General features: G+C 35.8%; 3 protein-coding genes across 3 annotated transcripts; all 3 read right to left on the bottom strand.

The window, feature by feature from the left end:
- Positions 1–1343: 1343 nt before the first annotated feature.
- LOC121784114 (prostatic spermine-binding protein-like) lies at positions 1344–2014 on the bottom strand. The gene is made up of 2 exons (XM_042182294.1): positions 2009–2014; positions 1344–1913 (listed from the first exon to the last, which is right to left on the bottom strand). Exons 1-2 carry the CDS (start codon positions 2012–2014, stop codon positions 1344–1346), a joined length of 576 nt encoding a protein of 191 aa, XP_042038228.1.
- Positions 2015–2169: 155 nt separating this feature from the next.
- On the bottom strand, positions 2170–3147 carry LOC121784115 (prostatic spermine-binding protein-like). The gene is made up of 2 exons (XM_042182296.1): positions 2724–3147; positions 2170–2453 (listed from the first exon to the last, which is right to left on the bottom strand). Exons 1-2 carry the CDS (start codon positions 3145–3147, stop codon positions 2170–2172), a joined length of 708 nt encoding a protein of 235 aa, XP_042038230.1.
- Positions 3148–7564: 4417 nt separating this feature from the next.
- On the bottom strand, positions 7565–19241 carry LOC121784116 (agamous-like MADS-box protein AGL104). The gene is made up of 11 exons (XM_042182297.1): positions 19057–19241; positions 18699–18752; positions 18572–18590; positions 18413–18474; positions 18262–18268; positions 17936–17997; positions 17745–17844; positions 17089–17139; positions 15891–15964; positions 15723–15809; positions 7565–8012 (listed from the first exon to the last, which is right to left on the bottom strand). The coding sequence occupies exons 1-11, from the start codon at positions 19239–19241 to the stop codon at positions 7565–7567; spliced, it is 1149 nt and encodes a 382-aa protein (XP_042038231.1).
- Positions 19242–19935: the final 694 nt, after the last annotated feature.

Here is a 19935-nt window from a genome sequence, read left to right on the forward strand (position 1 = left end):
TTTTGTTCATTATTTCCATCGTGAATAAAATTATTAATTTGGCCCAAGTATCGTTTACTATCTAAACCTAATTGACGCCCTGCCCGACGGGAGAAGCATCCCGCGCACAGGAGCTGATCAACGTCCGCCGACCCAACCTTGGGCGCCGGAGAGTGACTGTTCATCGACGACAGTGATCGTCGAAGCGTTGAGGGAGCAAAACCCTTAACAATATACCCCAACCGATGTGGGAATTGAGTCTGTAACATAGTGAAAGTACATGAATCATGTGACTAAAGAGGATCTGTGATTGCCTTGCACTAGATTTGAAATTATAGAGAGACCTATGAGTCCAATACAGAGGAACCTTTGAGTCCAAGTACAGAGGGACCTTCGGGTCATAGAGGAATCCCAGGCAGATACCAGACTTGATTTGCCACAGAATAATTAATTGAATATAGAGGCATATGCATATGGATTGAAACTGATTATGGTTATGGGTGCTGATTTAGAATATTTTGTAAATAAGCTAATAAATGAACTATAGTATTTGGATGGAAGCTAATAAATGATGGATTTTGTAACTATAGTATTTGGATTGTGATGTAATCAATATGTGATTTATTTATTCTAATCTGTATTTGTTTATTATAAGCACATAAGTTAGAGGGGTTGGGATGTGACATTTCGATGGTATCAGAGCGGGGATAGATTCCTGCTGGGCATGACCTTCATGGATACAATAGTAGATGTTTTGGTTATAAAGTGCATTTGAATTTGAATTATCATGAACTTGTGTTATCCAAGAGAGTGTGGTCATCCATAGTACATCAATGTTTAATTATACGAGTATTTAGTACTATTTGTTGTATCACATGGAAGAGATAGACAAGACATTTTTGTGAAGAACACAATTTACAGTTGGTATTGATTTTTTCTAAACTATGAAGAATGGATATCCAGTCATGTAATAAGTTCCAAAATGTTTACCTGAAAACGAGCATCATGTGAACTTATATAGTTTCGTGGACCTTGTGTCAATCTCTCGAAGCTAAGAATTTTTTTTTTTTATAATATGATTTCTTTAAATGTCTTTGTTGAAACTATTTTTGTGTTTATTTCATGTCAAAGGATTATCAAAGTGTGGAGTAGAGTTCTCTACGACAGAGTAGGAATTCCATACGATCCAAATCTTTATAAGGGCAACTTTTTTTTCAAATTGTTCAATGTAGTTGGTAAAAGTATTAATGACTTATGATGGACATAATTAAGCAATATGAGAAACTAAGAAAAATATGTTTTTTTTCACATATGATATTGGTCAATAATTTATTTGATATATGAGAATAATGAATTTTCGGCTCTCATTGCCATCCCTTCTTATTTTCACTCTCATTTTCATTCCCTTTCGGCTTTTCGTCATCCACTTTCGGCTTTCCGTCATCCTCTTTCGGCTCTTCCTCATCATCAATCGGGACGACTTCCTCATTCGGCTCGTCGTCCGCCCCTTTCGGCCCGTCGTCATCCCCTTTCGGCTCATCCTTCTTAGTATCACTCTCATTGTTATCCCCTTTCGGCTTGTCGTCATCCCCTTTATGCTTTCCGTCATCCTCTTTCAGCTCTTCCTCAACGTCAATCGGCGTGACGTCCTCATTTGGCTCGTCGTCCTCCCCTTTCAGCCCGTTGTCATCCCATTTCGGCTCGTCCTTCTTAGTATCACTCTCATTGTCATCCCCTTTCGGCTTGTCGTCATCCCATTTTGGCTTTCCGTCATCCTCTTTCGGCTCTTCCTCATCATCAATCGGCGCGACGTCCTCATTCGGCTCGTCGTCCTCCCCTTTCAGCCCATCGTCATCCCCTTTCGGCTCATCCTTCTTAGTATCACTCTCATTGTCATCCCCTTTTGGCTTTCTGTCATCCTCTTTCTGCTCTTCCTAATCATCAATCGGCGTGACTTCCTCAACCTGCTAGTCGTCATCCCCTTTCAGCCTGTCGTCATCCCCTTTTGGCTCATCCTTCTTAGTATCACTCTCATTGTTATCCCCTTTCAGCTTGTCGTCATCCCCTTTCGACTTTCCGTCATCCTCTTTCGGCTCTTCCTAATCATCAATCGGCGCGACGTCGTCATTCGGCTCGTAGTCCTCCTCTTTCGGCATATCGTCATCCCCTTTCGGCTCATCCTTCTTAGTATCACTCATAGTTATCCCCTTTCGGCTTGTCGTCATCCCCTTTCGGCTTTCCGTCATCCTCTTTCGGCTCTTCCTCATCATCAATCAGCGTGACGTCCTCATTCGGCTCGTCGTCCTCCCCTTTCGCCCCGTCGTCATCCCCTTTCGGCTCATCCTTCTTAGTATCATTCTCATTCTCATCCCCTTTCGGCTTTCCATCATCCTCTTTCGGCTCTTCCTCATCATCAATCGGAGCGACGTCATCAACCGGCTCGTCTTCCTCCCCTTTCGGCTCGTCGTCATCCCCTTTCGGTTATCCTTCTTAGTATCACTCTCATTGTCATCCCCTTTCGGCTTGTCGTGATCCACTTTCGGCTTTCCGTCATCCTCTTTCGGCTCTTCCTCATCATCAATCGGCGCGGCGTCCTCATTTGGCTCGTTGTCCTCCCCTTTGGGCCCGTTGTCATCCCTTTTCGACTAATCCTTCTTAGTATAACTCTCATTGTCATCCCCTTTCGGCTTTCTGTCATCCTCTTTCGGATCTTCCTCATCATCAATAAGTGCGACTTCCTCAACCGACTCGTCGTCCTCCCCATTTCGGGTCGTCATCCCCTTTCGGCTCGTCCTTCTTAGTATCACTCTCATTGTCAACCCCTTTCGGCTTGTCCTTCTTAGTATCACTCTCATTGTCAACCCCTTTCGGCTTGTCGTCATCCACTTTCAGCTTTCCGTCATCCTCCTTCGGTCCTTCCTCATCATCAATCGGCGCGACTTCCTCAACCGGCTCGTCGTCCTGCCCTTTCTGCCCGTCATCATCCCCTTTCGGCTCGTCCTTCTTAGTATCACTCTCATTGTCATCCCCTTTCGGCTTGTCGTCATCTACTTTCGGCTTCGTCACAGTATCATTCCCATTACCATTCCTATTCGGTAGCTCAGCCGCGGTCGTGATTTGCTCGTTGGAGTTGCTCTGGACGAAGACAGCTCGTTTGGTCTCCTTCATAAATCCTAGCCTTGCATTTGAATATGTAAAAATTGTGAGAAAGATACCGTGATTTTTATGGATGCCATTCTCTTCAAATTTGAAAAGGTAAATGAAGATTGTGTTTAATTTGTCTGTGATTTTGTTATAACTTGTTTAGACTTATTTATAGACTTGTAGTGTTTAGTAAAGCAATCAAGATTGATATCGATGCTGATTCAATTCTTGCAAGAACCTTAGAGTGCACCATATCCGGTAGAAATAATAAAAAAACGATTTGCCAACTATTTATAGTTGACATCCTTCAATGGTTGTCATTACTGATAAATAGTACAAGATAAAAGTTATTTTAAAAACCTAAGGTGAATCCATGTCATAAACATAGCATGAAGAACTTAGAAACACGTATGCTTAGGGACACATTAGACCGAGTTGCCAATGATATGAAGTTCCTTTCATCTTTGATTGAGTATGGCTTGACGTTTTGATTTGATGGTTTGGTGAAAAAGTGCATAATTAGTGAGTAGCTTGTTCGCCTTGAATCATGTTTATACCTTCTGAGATTTGAGCCTAATTTCTTTCTTGTGTGATTTATCTGCATGCATGTATATGTTTCTAGAACTTGCTCCTAGTCTGCCTAAGTTTACATAGTGTTTAAGTTGATAGAGGAGGATGTTAGGTCATCTTTTCTTAGCTACTTTTATTCCAAAAAATTTCGACCCTCTAAATTTTTTCCATTTGGAGCTAATTTTGAGACTTTAAGCTTATTTTTCGGAAGCCAAATAAATTGGGACAATTCCTTGGGTTAGTATAGTTTTAAAATATCTTTTGTAAAAGAATTGGAGAGATAAGGAGGAAAGTTATAAAAAGTAGTGTGCTTAATATAGAAAAAGTGCAAGTTGTGAAATAGAAGAAAATTCAAAATGTGTGCTTGATCTAGAAAGGATGCTTATGAAAAAGAAAAGAAAAGAAAGAAAAGTGATGAAAAAGAAGAAAAGAAAAAGAAAAGTTGTGATAAGAAAAAAAAAATCAAAGGATTGGAAAGTGAGTAGAAGTAGAAAAATAAGTGTTAGACGTGTCTTAGGTTTTTAGAAAAGTGGAGTCATTTTAACTCTATTTGGGATATTTTTGAGTCACTTTTTAGCCAAATAATCATCACCTACCAAAGAGCCTACATTACAACAAAAAATAAAGACATTTCGGACTTTTGATGCTTAATCACATCTAGTAGAGGAGTGATTAGACTTTGAGCAAGCATATGGTAAACTTTGCATGATGCATGATTTGAGGGCTTATACACATTATCTTTATACACTTTGAGAGTGAGAGATAAATCACTTCCCATCTTTAAAAGTTTGCCACATGAAAGCGCACGAATTCAAGGTGTTCTACAGGTTAGTAATGAAAGTGCACTAATAAACCTTGCTTGATTTGATTGCGTTAATTTATGCTTAATCTATCTTTTTCATACTTTGAGGCAATTATGACATCTAGTCCCTGTGCATTCTGTACGTCTATCTTGTGTCTTTATTTTTTTGTTTGAGGACAAACAAAAAATAAGTTTGGGGGGAGTTGATACGCTTGGATTTTGCACTGTTTTAAGGCCTTTATTTGGTTCGTTTTTAATGTCAAAATCACAATTCATGTCCATATTTTGCATATTTTTATCTATTTTGGTATTTTTACGTGTTTTGTGAGAAATGTATATATTTGAGCCTAAAAAGGCAGCAAAAAGTTGAACTTGGAAATCTGGTGCTTTCGAGACGCCCAACGGTCCTCTGCAACACAGCCAGCGACCGCTGGGGCCCAACGACCGCTGAGCCAATAGCGGCCCACTCCGGAGAAAGACGTGCTGAAATAAAGAACACGCCCAACGACCGCTCCAAATGGTCCAGAAGCTACGAGACGATTTCCAGAGACCGCTAGGATGAAGTGTAGCGACCGCTACCCAAGAGGCAGATGCTACAGATCAACATGCAGCGACCGCTGGCCAAGGTGCAGCGGCCCGCTGGAAAAATGCGGCGCACAGAATTTACGTACATTCTCCCCAAGATTTACCAAACTTAGCCATTTTTTGCCTTATTTGCTGATGGATGAATTTTCCCCTATAAATACCCCCTCAAACCTCTTCATTAAGGATCCTCTTTTTGCCATTTAATTCTAGAGCATAAATTTGAGAGTTCTTCATTGTGCAAGGGGTTGAAGAAGGAAGTAAGAGATCATCAAAGAGCTACAAGGATTCAACTTTTGGGTTTTATTTGCTTTAGCACTTATGTTCATTTTGTTTTCCCTACAATCTATGTTTTTAGCTTATTCAATTATGTGTAACTAAAATCATAGGATTCTAGGGATGTGTTAGTAACGACTTTGGTTATACAATTCCGTTTTCTATTTAATACCCGTTTTATTTGTACTACGTTTCTTCCCTAAGTTGTTGGATAATGCTTCACGTTTGAGTGACACATTCTGTGATGATTTAATATAACTTGCTACATAATCGTGAGAGGAGGTTGGCGAGTTAGGTCCACTTAGTAGACACTACAATTAGGTTCCCTTAAAACGGTACTGTTAATTGAGAGTCTGGACTTTACGAGGGTCTTAGGAGCTTTTGGGAGTTACGGATCTATGATTGACAACCGTAGTGTTAGTAATCTGCGCTTGTGCCGCATGGGCAAAATTTATGTGACTCGTTCTATCGAAGTAAAGACTGTGCTAGGGTATTGTAGTTGGAATTTGTATAATCATAACTGTGAACGCACATCCCTGGAATTCCCTTATCGCTCACATTTTACCTCTTTAATTACTTGCAATTAGTTGTGTACTTGCTTTTAAATTGTTTTTATTTTCAAAATTTCAAAAATTCTTCGGTTTTCCAAATAGTGAAAGAAGCTTAGTAGGAGGTAGCTAATTTGTGATTGTTTTCCCCATGTTCGATATCCCGGTACTGACCTCTATCTATGTTAGATCTACTCTGTATACTTGCGGGTTTATTTAGTGCTAATAAAAAGTGTTTCACAAGGCAACGAAAGATCGTGAAGATCAAAAGAGTGTTTATCACATGTCACTCGTTACTAAACATTGTTTTTATGAACCATCAAGTACAAAATACTACAATCATGCCCAGCGGAAGGAATTACAACCACATGGTCATATGTACGAAGACACATGCCATGAAAACCCTACAAAAGAGATTAGACAACCACCAACTCCACTCAGCCACCATTTTATCACTTTTCAACCTGCACATTTAGAAATACATGCAGGGTTGAGCACGGGGTACTTAGTGAACACATTGCTAAAAGATACATATATAAGAATGTTGGGAGGAATGACCTAATTCTGAGGCGCAGCGGATAAACAAACCTCCCCAATTGCAAGAATATGATGGAGCACAATACATAGCATGATGTGGAAAAATCAATAATATGATAATGAGAAGCGATAATTGAAAATATCAACACCAAGATTTTACGTGGAAAACTCTCTTCAATGTGAAGAGATATAAAACACACGAGACTCACTGGTCTACCAAATCCACTATCACCAGGGAGAGAATACAACCAAGAAGTTTACAATGATATCTAATCCTTAACAACACAACGAAGGCACTAGATAATCAATACAACTTCAACATAGATGAAACAAACATCTCAAGAAACTGCAGTCACGTTCGGAAATTTATAACTGAAGATCTAACCGTTCAAATTCAAATTCCTTCGGTTAGAATGAATAACCACGAGTCTTCTACCACCAGTTAAAATGTCAAGCCGATTGGATAACGTTTGGACCTCCGATCAAGACAAAACCCGAGACTGCGCAGTGCAGAAACTTGGAGAACACTCTTTTTCCCCTTCTTTCGTTCTACACGTTTTTCTCTCTCTCTTCTCTCAATATTGGCGGCTCCTACACTCTTGGTAGGTATTTATAGGTTCTCTATTGACCTATTTAAGTAAATAAATGAGTCAATAATATATGGGTCTTTTTTTCCACAAGTTGGGAGCCATAACCCAACAAATCTCCCCTCTTACAACTGTGTGGAGGATCTTGCCATTCCGGCAAGAGAACAACAAACTTCAAACTTGCATCTTCGCAAAATCTCGGTCATCAATTGACCAAACTCACAATGGTCACAACTAGTCTTCGTGTAGCCTTGTTGCCTCATCACAGACTCACATTTCTTGTACCATTGTTTCGAAGCATGCTTTAAACCGTACAAGCTCTTTTTCAACTTGCACACATAATCCTCTTTAACTTTCACCCTAAACCCTTTTGATTTCTCTATGCAAATTTCTTCAATCAAATAACTATGAAGAAATGCAGTCTTCACATACATTTGCTCAATCTCCAAATCAAGGCTTGCAGCTAGCCCCAACACAACTCGGATTGAAGACATCTTTACCTCGGGTGGAAAAATCTCATCAAAATCAACTCCCTTTATCTAACTGAAACCATTAACAACCAATCTTGCCTTATATCTTGGTTTGGAAGAGTTCTCTTCTTGTTTCAGTCTGTAGATCCACCTATTCTTCAAAGCTCTCTTACCCTTCGGTAACGACATCAAATCAAAAGTATCATTATCACGAAAAGCCTTCATCTCATATTCCATTGCAAGAAACCAGTTTTGCTTGACTACACCTTCCATAGCTTCTTTAAAGTACTCGGGCTCTCCCCCATCAGTCAAGAGGAGATACTCATTTGAAGAATATCTAGTAGACTGTTGTCTATCTTTGGTAGACCTTCTGGGTTCAACATCTTGTGGATCATTATTATCAATATTTGGAGGATTTTCCAAATTTTCATCTTGCTGGGCATCAGCAAAATCATTAAGCTGCATCTCAGCTTCAACTGCATTACCACCATCTGTAGTAGGCAAGTGTGGTATAAAACTTAGATCAATATCAATGAGGTCATCATGAGGTCATTATCATTCCATCACAGTAACACACGTGGATTTTTCTTAAAGACCCGAGCTTACTAAGTTCATTTTCATAAAGTTCGCCTGATCAGACTAAGTTCATTCCAGCAATCCGCCATATCTGATGGTTCATTGTGTGTCGGGAAGGTAGCCACCTTCCACGAGCACATTGACCGGCCAACCCTTACGATGACTCACGGTCCATTCCTTTGTGTACACTAACTCGAATAGGATCTTGGTCCTATTGGAGTCCGAATTCGATTTATTCATTCATTTGGCATCGCCAAACAGATAGGCATCATAAACAAATATTGTATGGCACGATAATATTTGAAAAAAAAGAAAGTGCAATTTTATTAAACAAAAATCATTTCATATATTTGATAATTTTATCCACACTTAATGTGTTGGATATAAAGCCCACCTCAAAGCTTCCAAATCTCAACAAAAACTTGACCCTGGAAATCAAACTCCGCGAACACGCCCTTCTTGAAAGAGGATATTGATTTCATTAGTCTTAAGTAAGCGTATAAGGTGTATGACATGAAATGATCCTACATGGAATATGCATCCTATGTTCGAGGTTCGATCAAGATAGCTTCATTCCAACTAAACTTACTGTTCTCTAATTTAAAAGAGACTTCAAAGTGGTTGACGAAAATTGAGAGAGAACTCATTAAGCTCATATGTGTCTATCTTTAAGAAATTAATTAAGGAGTAAAATAATTAAATCTAGAGGTTCAACTAGAAAGAAAATCATTAATCTTAAAATCAATTATATAATCACCCCAAACAACTTAACAAACAAACCCAAATACTCCCTCCGTCCCACAAAGATTGTCCAATTTTTCTATTTTTGTCCGTCCCACAAAATTTATCACATTTCATTTTTTACCATTTTTTATAGTGGACCCCATATTCCACTAACTCATTCCTACCCACACTTTATTATAAAACTAATATATAAAAGTAAGACTCACGTTCCACTAACTTTTTCAACTCACTTTTCATTACATTTCTTAAAACTCGTGTCCGGTAAAAGTGAGACAATCTTTATGAAACGGAAGGAGTATAAAATACCAATCCCAACTATTAAGTAAAGTAAAAGTTGATTCCTTAATTAGCCCTAAACAAAATAAATAAAAAGTTCAACTCACTCTTACTCTTCCAATTTTTTTTACCATAACAAAGAGGACCCCTACATAAACAAATAAACCCAAAAAGAGGCTCAAAAGTGTGGAGCCCAAAGAGCATCCGCAACGCGTCTCGCCCCCGTCTCGGTCTCTTCTCGGAGAGACGAGACGGCAGCGAGACGCCGATGCAACGCCGATGCAGCCCTCCGTCTCATCCCGGTCTCGTCCCCTGTCTCATCCCGGAGGGTGGGTTCACGAGACAGCTCGCCACATAGCGCGCGCTAGGCGTCGTCATGCTGATGCAATAAATCATTTTTTTAATTCAATTTTAATAAAAAAATTAAAATAAAAAACGGTAATATTACCGTTGAACGGTATTTTTTTATTTTTTATTTTTTTTTCTTTTTTTATTCTATAAATACTCATCTTTCATTCTCATTATATACACAAACACACATCTATTCTTCTCAAATCATCTCTCTTTCCTCTCCAATTTTCATCTCAAAATATCCGGCGACGGAAACTCTAGCGGCTCCGGCGGCTATGACTTGACCACGTTTGGCGACTGGGGGCATGTACAATGTCTTGGGTGCTTCCCGTTCCGGTTCGTCGACGCCTGGCACCCAAGGCTCGTCGACGCCGGCGGCGTACCAACCACCCTATTTTGACGTGGATGCATACTCTCGTCCCCCCGCCCCGATGTATGATCAATAGCAGGGATTATCCCAAATTAGGGAAGATTTTCCGGCTGAACCCACTCTGGAAGGAGGACGAGGCGGTGGAAGCTCCACTTTTTTATTATGTGTTTTTATTTTTTTTCCACTTTTTTATTTTTTTAGGATTTTAAATTTAAATTTTATTTTATTTAATGAATTGTGTTTTTATTAATTGAATTTGTTGGAAATAAAAATAAAAAATAAAATTGAATGAATAGTTAAGTGATGAGATGATTAAGAGATGGAGGGTTGCAGGTGCCGCCTCGGCCGGCATTGGCGTCGCCGGCGAGCGACGATGGCCGCCGCCACCTCGTCATTATCTCTCTATCACGGCTTCTCTCTCTATCTCAACTTCTCTCTTTCTCTCTCTTCTTTCTCTACTCTCTCGACTCTCTTTCTCTCCTCGTTGATCTGCCGGAGACGGCCACCGCCGGTCGCGACGGCGCCGGCTGACCTCCAGCACCGCCGCCTCCCTTCCCCCTTCCTCCTTCTTCTTCTTTACTTCGCTCTCGGTCTCCCTCTGTTCTGCCGGAGGCGGCTGCTCCCGCCGCTGTACTGCCGTCGCCGTTGCTGGGCTGCTGCCGTAGCTGCCGCCGGTCTGCCGAACGCAGCAGCTGCGCGCATGTGGCTGTCGAGAGGGCAGCAAGGTGTGGCTGCCTCGTGACATCAGCAGCGGCATCGTTCGGCAGTGGCGTCAGCTTTATCAATTCTAAGCTATACTCTCTTCTTATGGTTTCAAACTTAACACCTTCTTGTCTATTACTCCCTCCGTCCCACTTTAATAGTCTCGGTTACCATTTTTGAGTGTCCCACTCTAGGAGTCCTGGTTGGAATATTCCATAAATAGTATTAGGCCCCACATTCCAGTAACATTTTTCTACTCACATTTTATTATAAAACTAATATAATAAAGTATGACTCACATTTCACTATCTTTTTTTCACCAACTTTCCTTTATATTTCTTAAAACCTATGCCGAACTCAACCAGGACTCCTAAAGTGGGACAGAGCGAGTATTTGTTAAGTCTTGAAATCTTTGGAGGAGGAGAAATAATGGATTTAAATACTAGAGTATTTGATATGAAATTTTATATCAAAGTTGGTCCAAGCCGTGACAATGTATTGAAAAGAGTATTTCAAGAGTAATGACTAATGTGACTAATGTTTGGGTCTATTGATGTTGATAAGGAAGAGAATAGTTGGAAAGAAATTCAATATCATGGTGTGATTGAATTATGCAAAATGTGATGTAAAACTAGGAAATCAAAATGGTTTAGAGGTGGATACCTTGAGGAAAAGATGAAAGCAAGGTAGTGTGTAGAAACTTGACTTCCTTCTTCCAGTACTTACTTGCATCCTCACCATGAGATAATTTTTGTTTAGGGATTTTGTGGAGGAACAAAAGAATTAAGGGTAGAGATGGAGCACTATAAATAGTGGAAAAGGGTACATGGAAAAATATGGTCAATTCCCTAATTCATGGAAGCAAACTAATACACAAGAGATAATGACTTTTTGCTAAAAGGGGTAAGTTGGTAAATCAATCATTCTTAATACCATAAATGGCAAGAATATTATATCTTGTCATCTAAAATGAAAGCTACCAAGTACTGCGGTCGTTTGGAAACCGTGTGTCGTCATTTGAAAACCGTGCATGATGTGATGTGATTTTTGTCAAATGTCTCGTCTTGAATTGACATGCTTCTTATCCTTTCGTGTAGGTATCGGGGTTCAAAGCGTGACTATTGAGCAAGGTCCGGAGGGCATGGAAAGTATACTTTATTTTTATTCTAGTGTTGAACTCGATGTAAAAACGTCTATGAACTTTCATTTGAAACTCGAACTTCACAAACGGACTATAAGAAAATTAAATACTAATCCCTGCGTCACAAGATATTAGACTCGTATACCACTTTGGGGTGTCCCAACATACTTGAGTCATTTCTATTTATGATAAAAATCTACTTTATTACCAACTCCACTTACACTACTAAACAACACCTCCTAAATTCTTGTGCCAAAAGAAATGAGTCTAATATCTTGGGATGGAGGGAGTATATGTTTTGCATTCTTTATGTCACATTGTCACACTTTAGATTACCACATTGCATTAGATCTTAAATGTAGTATAACAATCTTCTGATAATGTAGTATAACAAAAACATAACATTTATATGTAAGATCTAATGTGATGACACAATCTCACATGTATTTAACAATATAACAGAAGATACTAGAAACATACAAAAATATACCAATACGACAAAATATATCATTTATATGTAAAATCTATTGTGATGTCGCACTCTCAAGTAACAATACAACAAAAGATATCAGAAAGATACATTAGTATAACAATACGACAAAGAAAACTTAAATGCGTCAATATTATCGGCGTCAAAATATGGCTTTTGTATTTTACTTTATTCGTGAATTTAATAATATAACAGAAGATATTAGAAATATACAAATATAACTATACGACAAAGAAATTTAAATACGACAAAACATATCTTTTATATGTAAAATCTAATGTGATGTCGCAATGTTACGTGCACTTAACAATACAACAGATGATATCAGAATATTTAAACGACTCAAAAGTATCGGCGTCAAAATAAGGCTTTTGTGTTTTACTTTATCCGTGCGCAATAATACCACAAAATGAGACGCAGTACGTCATAAGAGTTTGAAATGTGACACATACATATATCCATCTAAGATCAAACGTGGACATATAAGAATAATAGAACATACAACATTAAAATATTAAATAATAAAATAACAATGTATAACTGATTTGAAATATGAAAAATCTTAGTAGATGCCCTCTTTCTGCATTAAACTCATCTTGTTATCTTATAGTTTCACTTTTGACTTGCTAAAAAGTCAAGATAATGTATTTTTTTCTATTAGGAAAAGAAAAGTTAATAAAATTTTCCTAAACAATGACATAAAGCATATGCAAAATGACGACGTATTATTGACCTCCAAGTTTAGTTAATCCAACAACGGAGAAGCACGTTCAGCTGAATCTCCACCGCTTCCATAAATGTCGTTACCATGCTTTTCCTTCTCATCTCCATCCGAAGAATGCAAACCTGCTTCGATCCGAAACCAGAGCCCCTTACACACGGAGAAGAATTATTTATATCACATTACATTTTATTATTTTATATTAATTGCACAAAAGAGTTCAAATACTATGCATTGTAGAGTAAATGGTGATTACATCATCACTAAAGGTCAATTATTTGGTTCTTGCATAAATAAATTAATATTCATAACCAAAATCGGAAATGGGATACCTATCATTGAAGGTTAGAGTGTCAAGCTTAAAATCAGCTAACCTTAGGATGACGAATAACACTAATGCGGTATAACATTAAAATGACCATAATGAGATAAATCTTTGTGTTGGTTACTGAATGACGAGAGATTATTATTTCTAAACTAATGTACATCGCCAAACACCGAAGGGACCACTAAGGGCCAAGCCACCACTCCAGCTACGGCTTGGCCGGCGCCGGAACCCTCCCCCTAGTAACTGGGTGCTGACCCCACGCCGTTCGCACTCGTGCCCCATCTTTAATCTAGCTTCAGGCGGCAACGCCATTTTTTTAATAAAAGCTGCTTTCTTATATTAATCTTCTGAAATTGGGCATATGTTGGCCCATTTGATCAATCTTCTGAAATTGGGCATATGTTGGCCCATTTGATCAATCTTATTTTTTATATAAAATTTATAAGTCCGCCTTCCACCCATTGTTCTATTAACTACTAGTAATAGTTAATAAAAATTATGATATGATTATTGTTTAAAATTACAAGATTGACCAATATTTGATCTGCATTTATATTTTTGTGGCAATTTTCCCTAAACCGTAATGTATTTTTGTTATGAATAATTATTAAAATATATTTTATTATTTTTTTTACTGCACGTTGATCTAATCCTGGATACGCTATTGGTCCGTTGTGTCAGCGTTGTGTAGGAACTGTCGAATTGATCTAGAGTGTCATTGTACATTGGCTGACGTACCACTGTCGTGCACTCCTACGGCATCAAGTGTCCCCGTGTCCAAGACTATTGATGCGCATATGAAACCATCGTTTAAATACATTTACACTCAGTGTGGCCTCATCAGAGAAATAATCCTCAATAAGGTGCTTCATTTTCACGCTCTCAATGCACGTCTCAAAACCTCATATATTCCGAAAGGAATTACCTTATACATTGCATACTATAATATGAGATGATCCTTCCGCATATATTCCCATCTCAAATAAAATTGACATATATATACCCTTAACAATTCAACCTCATTATCTTCACAAGTATTCATGACATCTAAACTATAAACACATACTACTGGTATTTTCTTATTTCAAGTAAAAAATACATGAACCATATTCTATATATAATCTATTAAGAATTCCCATCCCACATAACATAGGATTCAAATTTTAAATGAAACATTTTAACATTACCTCAAAAAGGAAGTATTAATAGACTAGAGTGATATTCTAAATCTCGAATCATATAATTTTGTAGATTTGGGCCGAATAGTTCATTAAATTGAAGAATTGGGGTGAAAATTTGTAGTATTGATAAAATTTCAATTTAATTACTTTAGCAATTAGAATTGGACTGACCCAAAATAAAATGGGCTACTCTATGGATTGGATATATTGGTAAAAGTGTGGTAAAATTACATTTTAGATATCCAAATTGAAAAAACACACACATTAAAGATGTCTGAATTAACAATTTTGACCATGAATGGATTAACAAATTTTCCATGAATGGGCTCATTTTATGATACTATTTGAGTAACACATGAAATTATTTAATTTAATATTATACAACGTTGTTTCACTTTTAAAACATGAGTAGATTTGGTTGACATTTGATAATGTCATATAAGTCAGCTATCAAGTTATGTTAGTGCTGAAATCTCGATTAGTTGCATAATCAGAATAAATCAATAGTTAGATGCAAAATTAGAACTAATCGACAGATTGGTAATTTGTAGATGTTGTTGAATTTGGTATGTGAAACTAAAATTTAGCAAAAGTTCAGAAGTTTAAAGATAACTAACCCAAATACTCGTGGAGTATTATCAAACATCATAGTATTATCTAAATGCCATATTTGATAAAAAAGTAAAATGTAGTAATAGTATTTAATTTATTTGAGTTAAAAATATATAATTACAAAATGCAAAGTGAGCATACACGAATAATGTCACACTAAAAATAAGTCAACTAGTGCGTGCATGTGTAGAAAAATACAATTTCATAAATAATAACAATATTTGAATATAAAGAAAAACTGAAAACATAATTCGAATTTTGTAAATGTAAATCGAAAAAATTAGAAACATAAATCTAATTTTGCAAGAATGAAAGAAACAACAACGGCGAATGAGTGAAAAAAAAAAGAAGAAAAGAATTTCGCAAGTGAAAAAAATAATTGAGCTTAAAGCACCAACCTAATTATTATCTTTTGTACAAATAATATATCAATAAAACTTTTTTCAGCCAATTCAAGTAGGAAATGAATATTGAATATACATCGCCTCCACCTCTATTTAAATTTCGAATAAATAAATCATGCATATCATAGTTGAAAATGACAGATTAAATATGAAAAGAATATCTGATCAGAAATTTATGATATGCCGAGTCTACTCTTTACGAGTATTTTTGCACGACAATAATTATTGAGTTTTAATAGTACTTGCAATGGCATAGTTAAACAAAAATAAAATCAATGTTTTACAGTATTTGTTTTATTAAATTTTTATTTAAAATCAGCAACATCCAAACCTCAATGCTTCATATATTCCATGACTTATTCCACATCCTGCAGCTGAGCTTGATCCACTTTGATTTTCATCCATATTTAACCTCATCCTGAAAAAATCAATTTTAATTTGATAATTTAATAAGTATTATTCATCTATGTTATTTTATTTTAAAATAAATAAAAATTACCAGGCATGGTTTCCCTCAGCAGAGTGACCAGTCAATGAAACTGCATCATCCATTCGCATCGTTGCAGCCTGCACCTAAATATTTTTTTTTCATGTACTACAAATTATAATTAGGATCTGGTACATTTAATAAGTATTATCCATTTGCATCGTTGAAATTGAAATGGAAGGAATTGAATTAAAATTTAATTTCAAATCCTTTGTTTGGCAAAATGAAATAATTGATACGAAATTGAATTTGAAAAATTACACGTGCACACACCACACGTTGCACAATCATTAATTACATACACGCACTCACTAATAACATACTACGCGCGCACACACACTACACACAATCAATAAAAACACACTATGTGCGCGCGCATACACACACACTACATACAATCACTAAAAACACACTACGCGCGCACGCGCACACACACAACTCACTATATATACACACTACACCACTCACAATACACATACTACGTGTAATGTGTGTAGGAGTGTGCATGTGTGCAATGTGTATGTGCGCACGCAGTGTGCAAGAATGTGTGTGTGTGCAGTGTGTGTGTGAATGCGTGTGCAAGAATGTGTGCAGTGTGTGTGTGTGTGAATTTGTGCAGTGTGAGTGAATATGTGTGTAAGAATGTGTGCAATTTGTGTGAATAGTGCAGTTGTGTAAGAATGTGTGCAATGTGTGTGTAATTTAATAAGTATTTGAAATTCCATTACCTTTGATATAGAATTCAAATTGTGGAATTGGAGGATTTGAAATTGTAATTCAATCCAAATCTAAGAACTTTTATGATATAAAATGCTTCAATTCCAATTCCACACCTCCAATTCCGTATACCAAAAGGAGCCTTAGGTAAGTGTGTATAGATAAATTGAAAATTTAAGGTGTCTTTGCATCAAATACTCATGTTTATTGCACTTTCTATACATAAAAAAAAAAAGAAAGGTTATCTTCAATACAAAAACTTACAAACGTGCATATATCTAAGCTAATATATAAAACAAATGCGAATTAAATTTTGCTAGATACTTGATTCGAAAATTATGAAAATTAGAATTTGCGATTAAAAGATCTGGTTACAAACCCTAATTCTTGTGAGCCTCAGTTCGTTGAAAAAATTGATACGAGCTATTAAATAAGCAACATATATATATACATGTTACTCCATAATAAAAGAATATATCAAATATTGTGTTACCTCAACATTCTCGGTCCTTTCGTGACCAAGTTGATTGCCTAGCAGCTTGGCCTATAAACAAGATCAATGCAAAGTTGATTATCCAAATTAAAATTTTGAAAAAATATAGCACATGCAATAATAAAGTAGCTTTAAAATCACATCACATTGTTTGTTATTAATTTTTACTAAAACATCCTTGAATTCAGTTCAATTAACATCATATAAAGCTGGATTTTGCTCACTCAAGTTTATTTAGCTCTTAGATTAGAGTAAATCAAAGGAAAATATGTAAATCAAGAATGCATATTTCTCATTTATCTTTTTAAAAAAAGGTAAATGCACCCTCTGAAAAAGTAGTAAAGAATTTCAAGAAAATAAGATAAATAAAAAGAGGTAAAGTAAATAAATACCATATTTATTTTTTTTAAATTGAATAAGACATATAATATACACCGTCTGAAATATATTTCCCATTCAAGAATGAGTATTTATAAAGAAAAAATAAATATGATAGTTATTTCTCTTTTCCTCTTTACTTGAAATTGCTCATATCCTTATTCTCTTATTCATATCTATTCCATTGGAAATTAGTAATCAATGAAAATTTTAATGAAAATTTCTGTTGGCTGATTTCAGAGATCGTAAAAATCGATATTATAATTTAAAATAATTACCTTTGATGTCTGGATACGTTGAATAGCAGTTGTAAGAAACTGCTGGTAAACTCCTGCTTCAAGAGCTGAATTGATTTTTTTAACATTAGGTTCGTAATATCTGCACATAATTAAAAAATTAAAATTAATTATTTAATTATGAAGAAGAAAAGTAAAGGAAAATATATATTAATACAATTAAAATATCTAACCTCATTTTTTCCTTAGACTCACGTTGTTTCCTAGTGAGTTTGTCCAGTTTCCCTTCAAGTTCCTGTAATTAGCCAATTCAAATTAATATAGTTAAAATCAATAATATGTTTGTACAATCACCAATAACATTTAAAAAAGTTGTAGGACAATTTATAATTAAATGAAATTTACTTAATTAAATATTTTGAGGTATTCCTTGAAGATTGAAGAGTTCGTTTAAATAGTATTCAAAAGAAGACCACAGACACACATAAAATAATATATAAACAATTAAATTTCAATTTAAATTGAATTGAAGTATATGCAAATAGTTAGTGTTAATTACCTCAATACTGAAGTTGTTTGACCAGCAAATTAGCAGGTGAATGAAGATCCATGTCAAGAAACGAAACAATATCATTAAAAATAACAATAATTTGTTTTTGTAAGAATAATAGTTACTTTTAAACTTGTTAAAGTGAAGACAAAGTCCTTACACTGCTATCTTCTCCAGCATTTCACCTTCATACTTCAATTGTTTCAATTTTTGAGACAAAAACTACAAAATAAAATTGATTTGTCAATACTAATAAAAACAGATGAATTCTTCAATTGAAATACAACAATTTTTTAAAGCATGGGAAATCTGTATGCACCTCTTCGTGATTGATAGGCCTGCAATGGAAACAAAAATTGCTAGGAATCTTCTTAAAAATTTAAAGAAAAGAAATGTATTTTATGGAAAAAAAAAATTAGTAAATGGAAAATCTAACAACAACTTACCCTCCTCTAAGCTCATCTGGCCTGTCAACAAATCGAAGTAGTATATCCTCAATTCTGCAAGGAAAAATAAATAAAAATAAATAAAAGTTCAGTTGTAACACCATGTACAAATATACATAGATCTATTAAAATTGTAAATCTTTTCTCACTTTCAAAACTATTCAGATTTGAAAGTCATTCTCGTTACCCTAAATCTTCTTACTAAATTTTGCTTCAAATAGGCAAGCATTAATCTTACCTCGTTGGCTAGATACGTGATCCTACTAATATCTTCAACCTAACTCCATTTTTAGCATTTTTTTTCTTGCAATTAACATAAAAAAAATTAAATAAAAGATATATAAACAAAGATGAAAACCTTCGGTTGCTAGCGAAGCTAGCAAGGCGGCCGGAGGGTGCAAACATGATGAGGGCGACGTCGGTGTCACACAACACTGCAAGCTCGCCGGCCTTCTTGATGATGCCCTCCTTGCGCTTCGTATAAGTGAGTTGACGGGAGGTGGGGTTCTCGATCAGCCTCATTGAGAGCTTCTTCCGTCCCATGGTTGGAGAGTCGCTGAGGAAAAAGGAGAAGGATATGGGAAGACCTAGAAAAGGAAGATGAGGAAGAGAACAAAATGTGAAGAACAATGTGATTTTTGTAGCGTTTTATGCAAATAATAGAGTAAATCTATGCAGCCACGTTATGAGGCTAGAAATGGTATTTTAGTAAATATTGAAGTTATGAATAATAATAATAATTTCATTGTCTTATTTAATGCTAAAATAAATTGACATTATTACCCTTTCTACTTAATTATAGTATTTGAATTATATGTTTCTTTTTTATAATAATTTGCTATTCAGTTACTAATTTATTTTATTATATTATACGTAATCTTACTTTTATTTTTTTTACTAGTTTAGATTAATTTATATTAGTACTTACACTATAATTTTTACAATAGTTCGCATATATAATTGAGGTATTACAATTATTTTCACATTATCCATTGGGGACTTGATTCAGTTAATAAAAATTCAAATTTATTTAAATAGAGCTCAATAAGGAAATGTAAATTCGATTGAATCTAAGATCTCTTTAACTGACGATGAATTGTAAATTTGCACTATGCTAATCATATAATTGACTTACTATTTCTTAAATATTGATTTGTATAGTACCATATTATTTCACACCTCACTATTAACAAAGCTTGTTCATTTTTAAATTATCATACAATGTCACATTTTAAGT

Source organism: Salvia splendens, chromosome 21 (assembly GCF_004379255.2).
Source record: "Salvia splendens isolate huo1 chromosome 21, SspV2, whole genome shotgun sequence".
NCBI lineage: Eukaryota > Viridiplantae > Streptophyta > Magnoliopsida > Lamiales > Lamiaceae > Salvia > Salvia splendens.

What these genes read in the sequence shown, in the direction of transcription:
- LOC121784115 (XM_042182296.1), bottom strand. Translation starts at nt 3,147, where the DNA reads ATGAAGGAGACCAAACGAGCTGTCTTCGTCCAGAGCAACTCCAACGAG. An exon ending in ATGGGGAGGACGACGAGTCG is followed by an intron (nt 2,454 to 2,723) that starts GTTGAGGAAGTC and finishes GATAACCGAAAG; the next exon opens with GGGATGACGACGAGCCGAAA.
- LOC121784116 (XM_042182297.1), bottom strand. Translation starts at nt 19,241, where the DNA reads ATGGGACGGAAGAAGCTCTCAATGAGGCTGATCGAGAACCCCACCTCC. An exon ending in AACGTATCCAGACATCAAAG is followed by an intron (nt 17,140 to 17,744) that starts GTAATTATTTTA and finishes TCTTGTTTATAG; the next exon opens with GCCAAGCTGCTAGGCAATCA. An exon ending in GGAATATATGAAGCATTGAG is followed by an intron (nt 8,013 to 15,722) that starts GTTTGGATGTTG and finishes TATTGATCTAAG; the next exon opens with TTTTATACCACACTTGCCTA.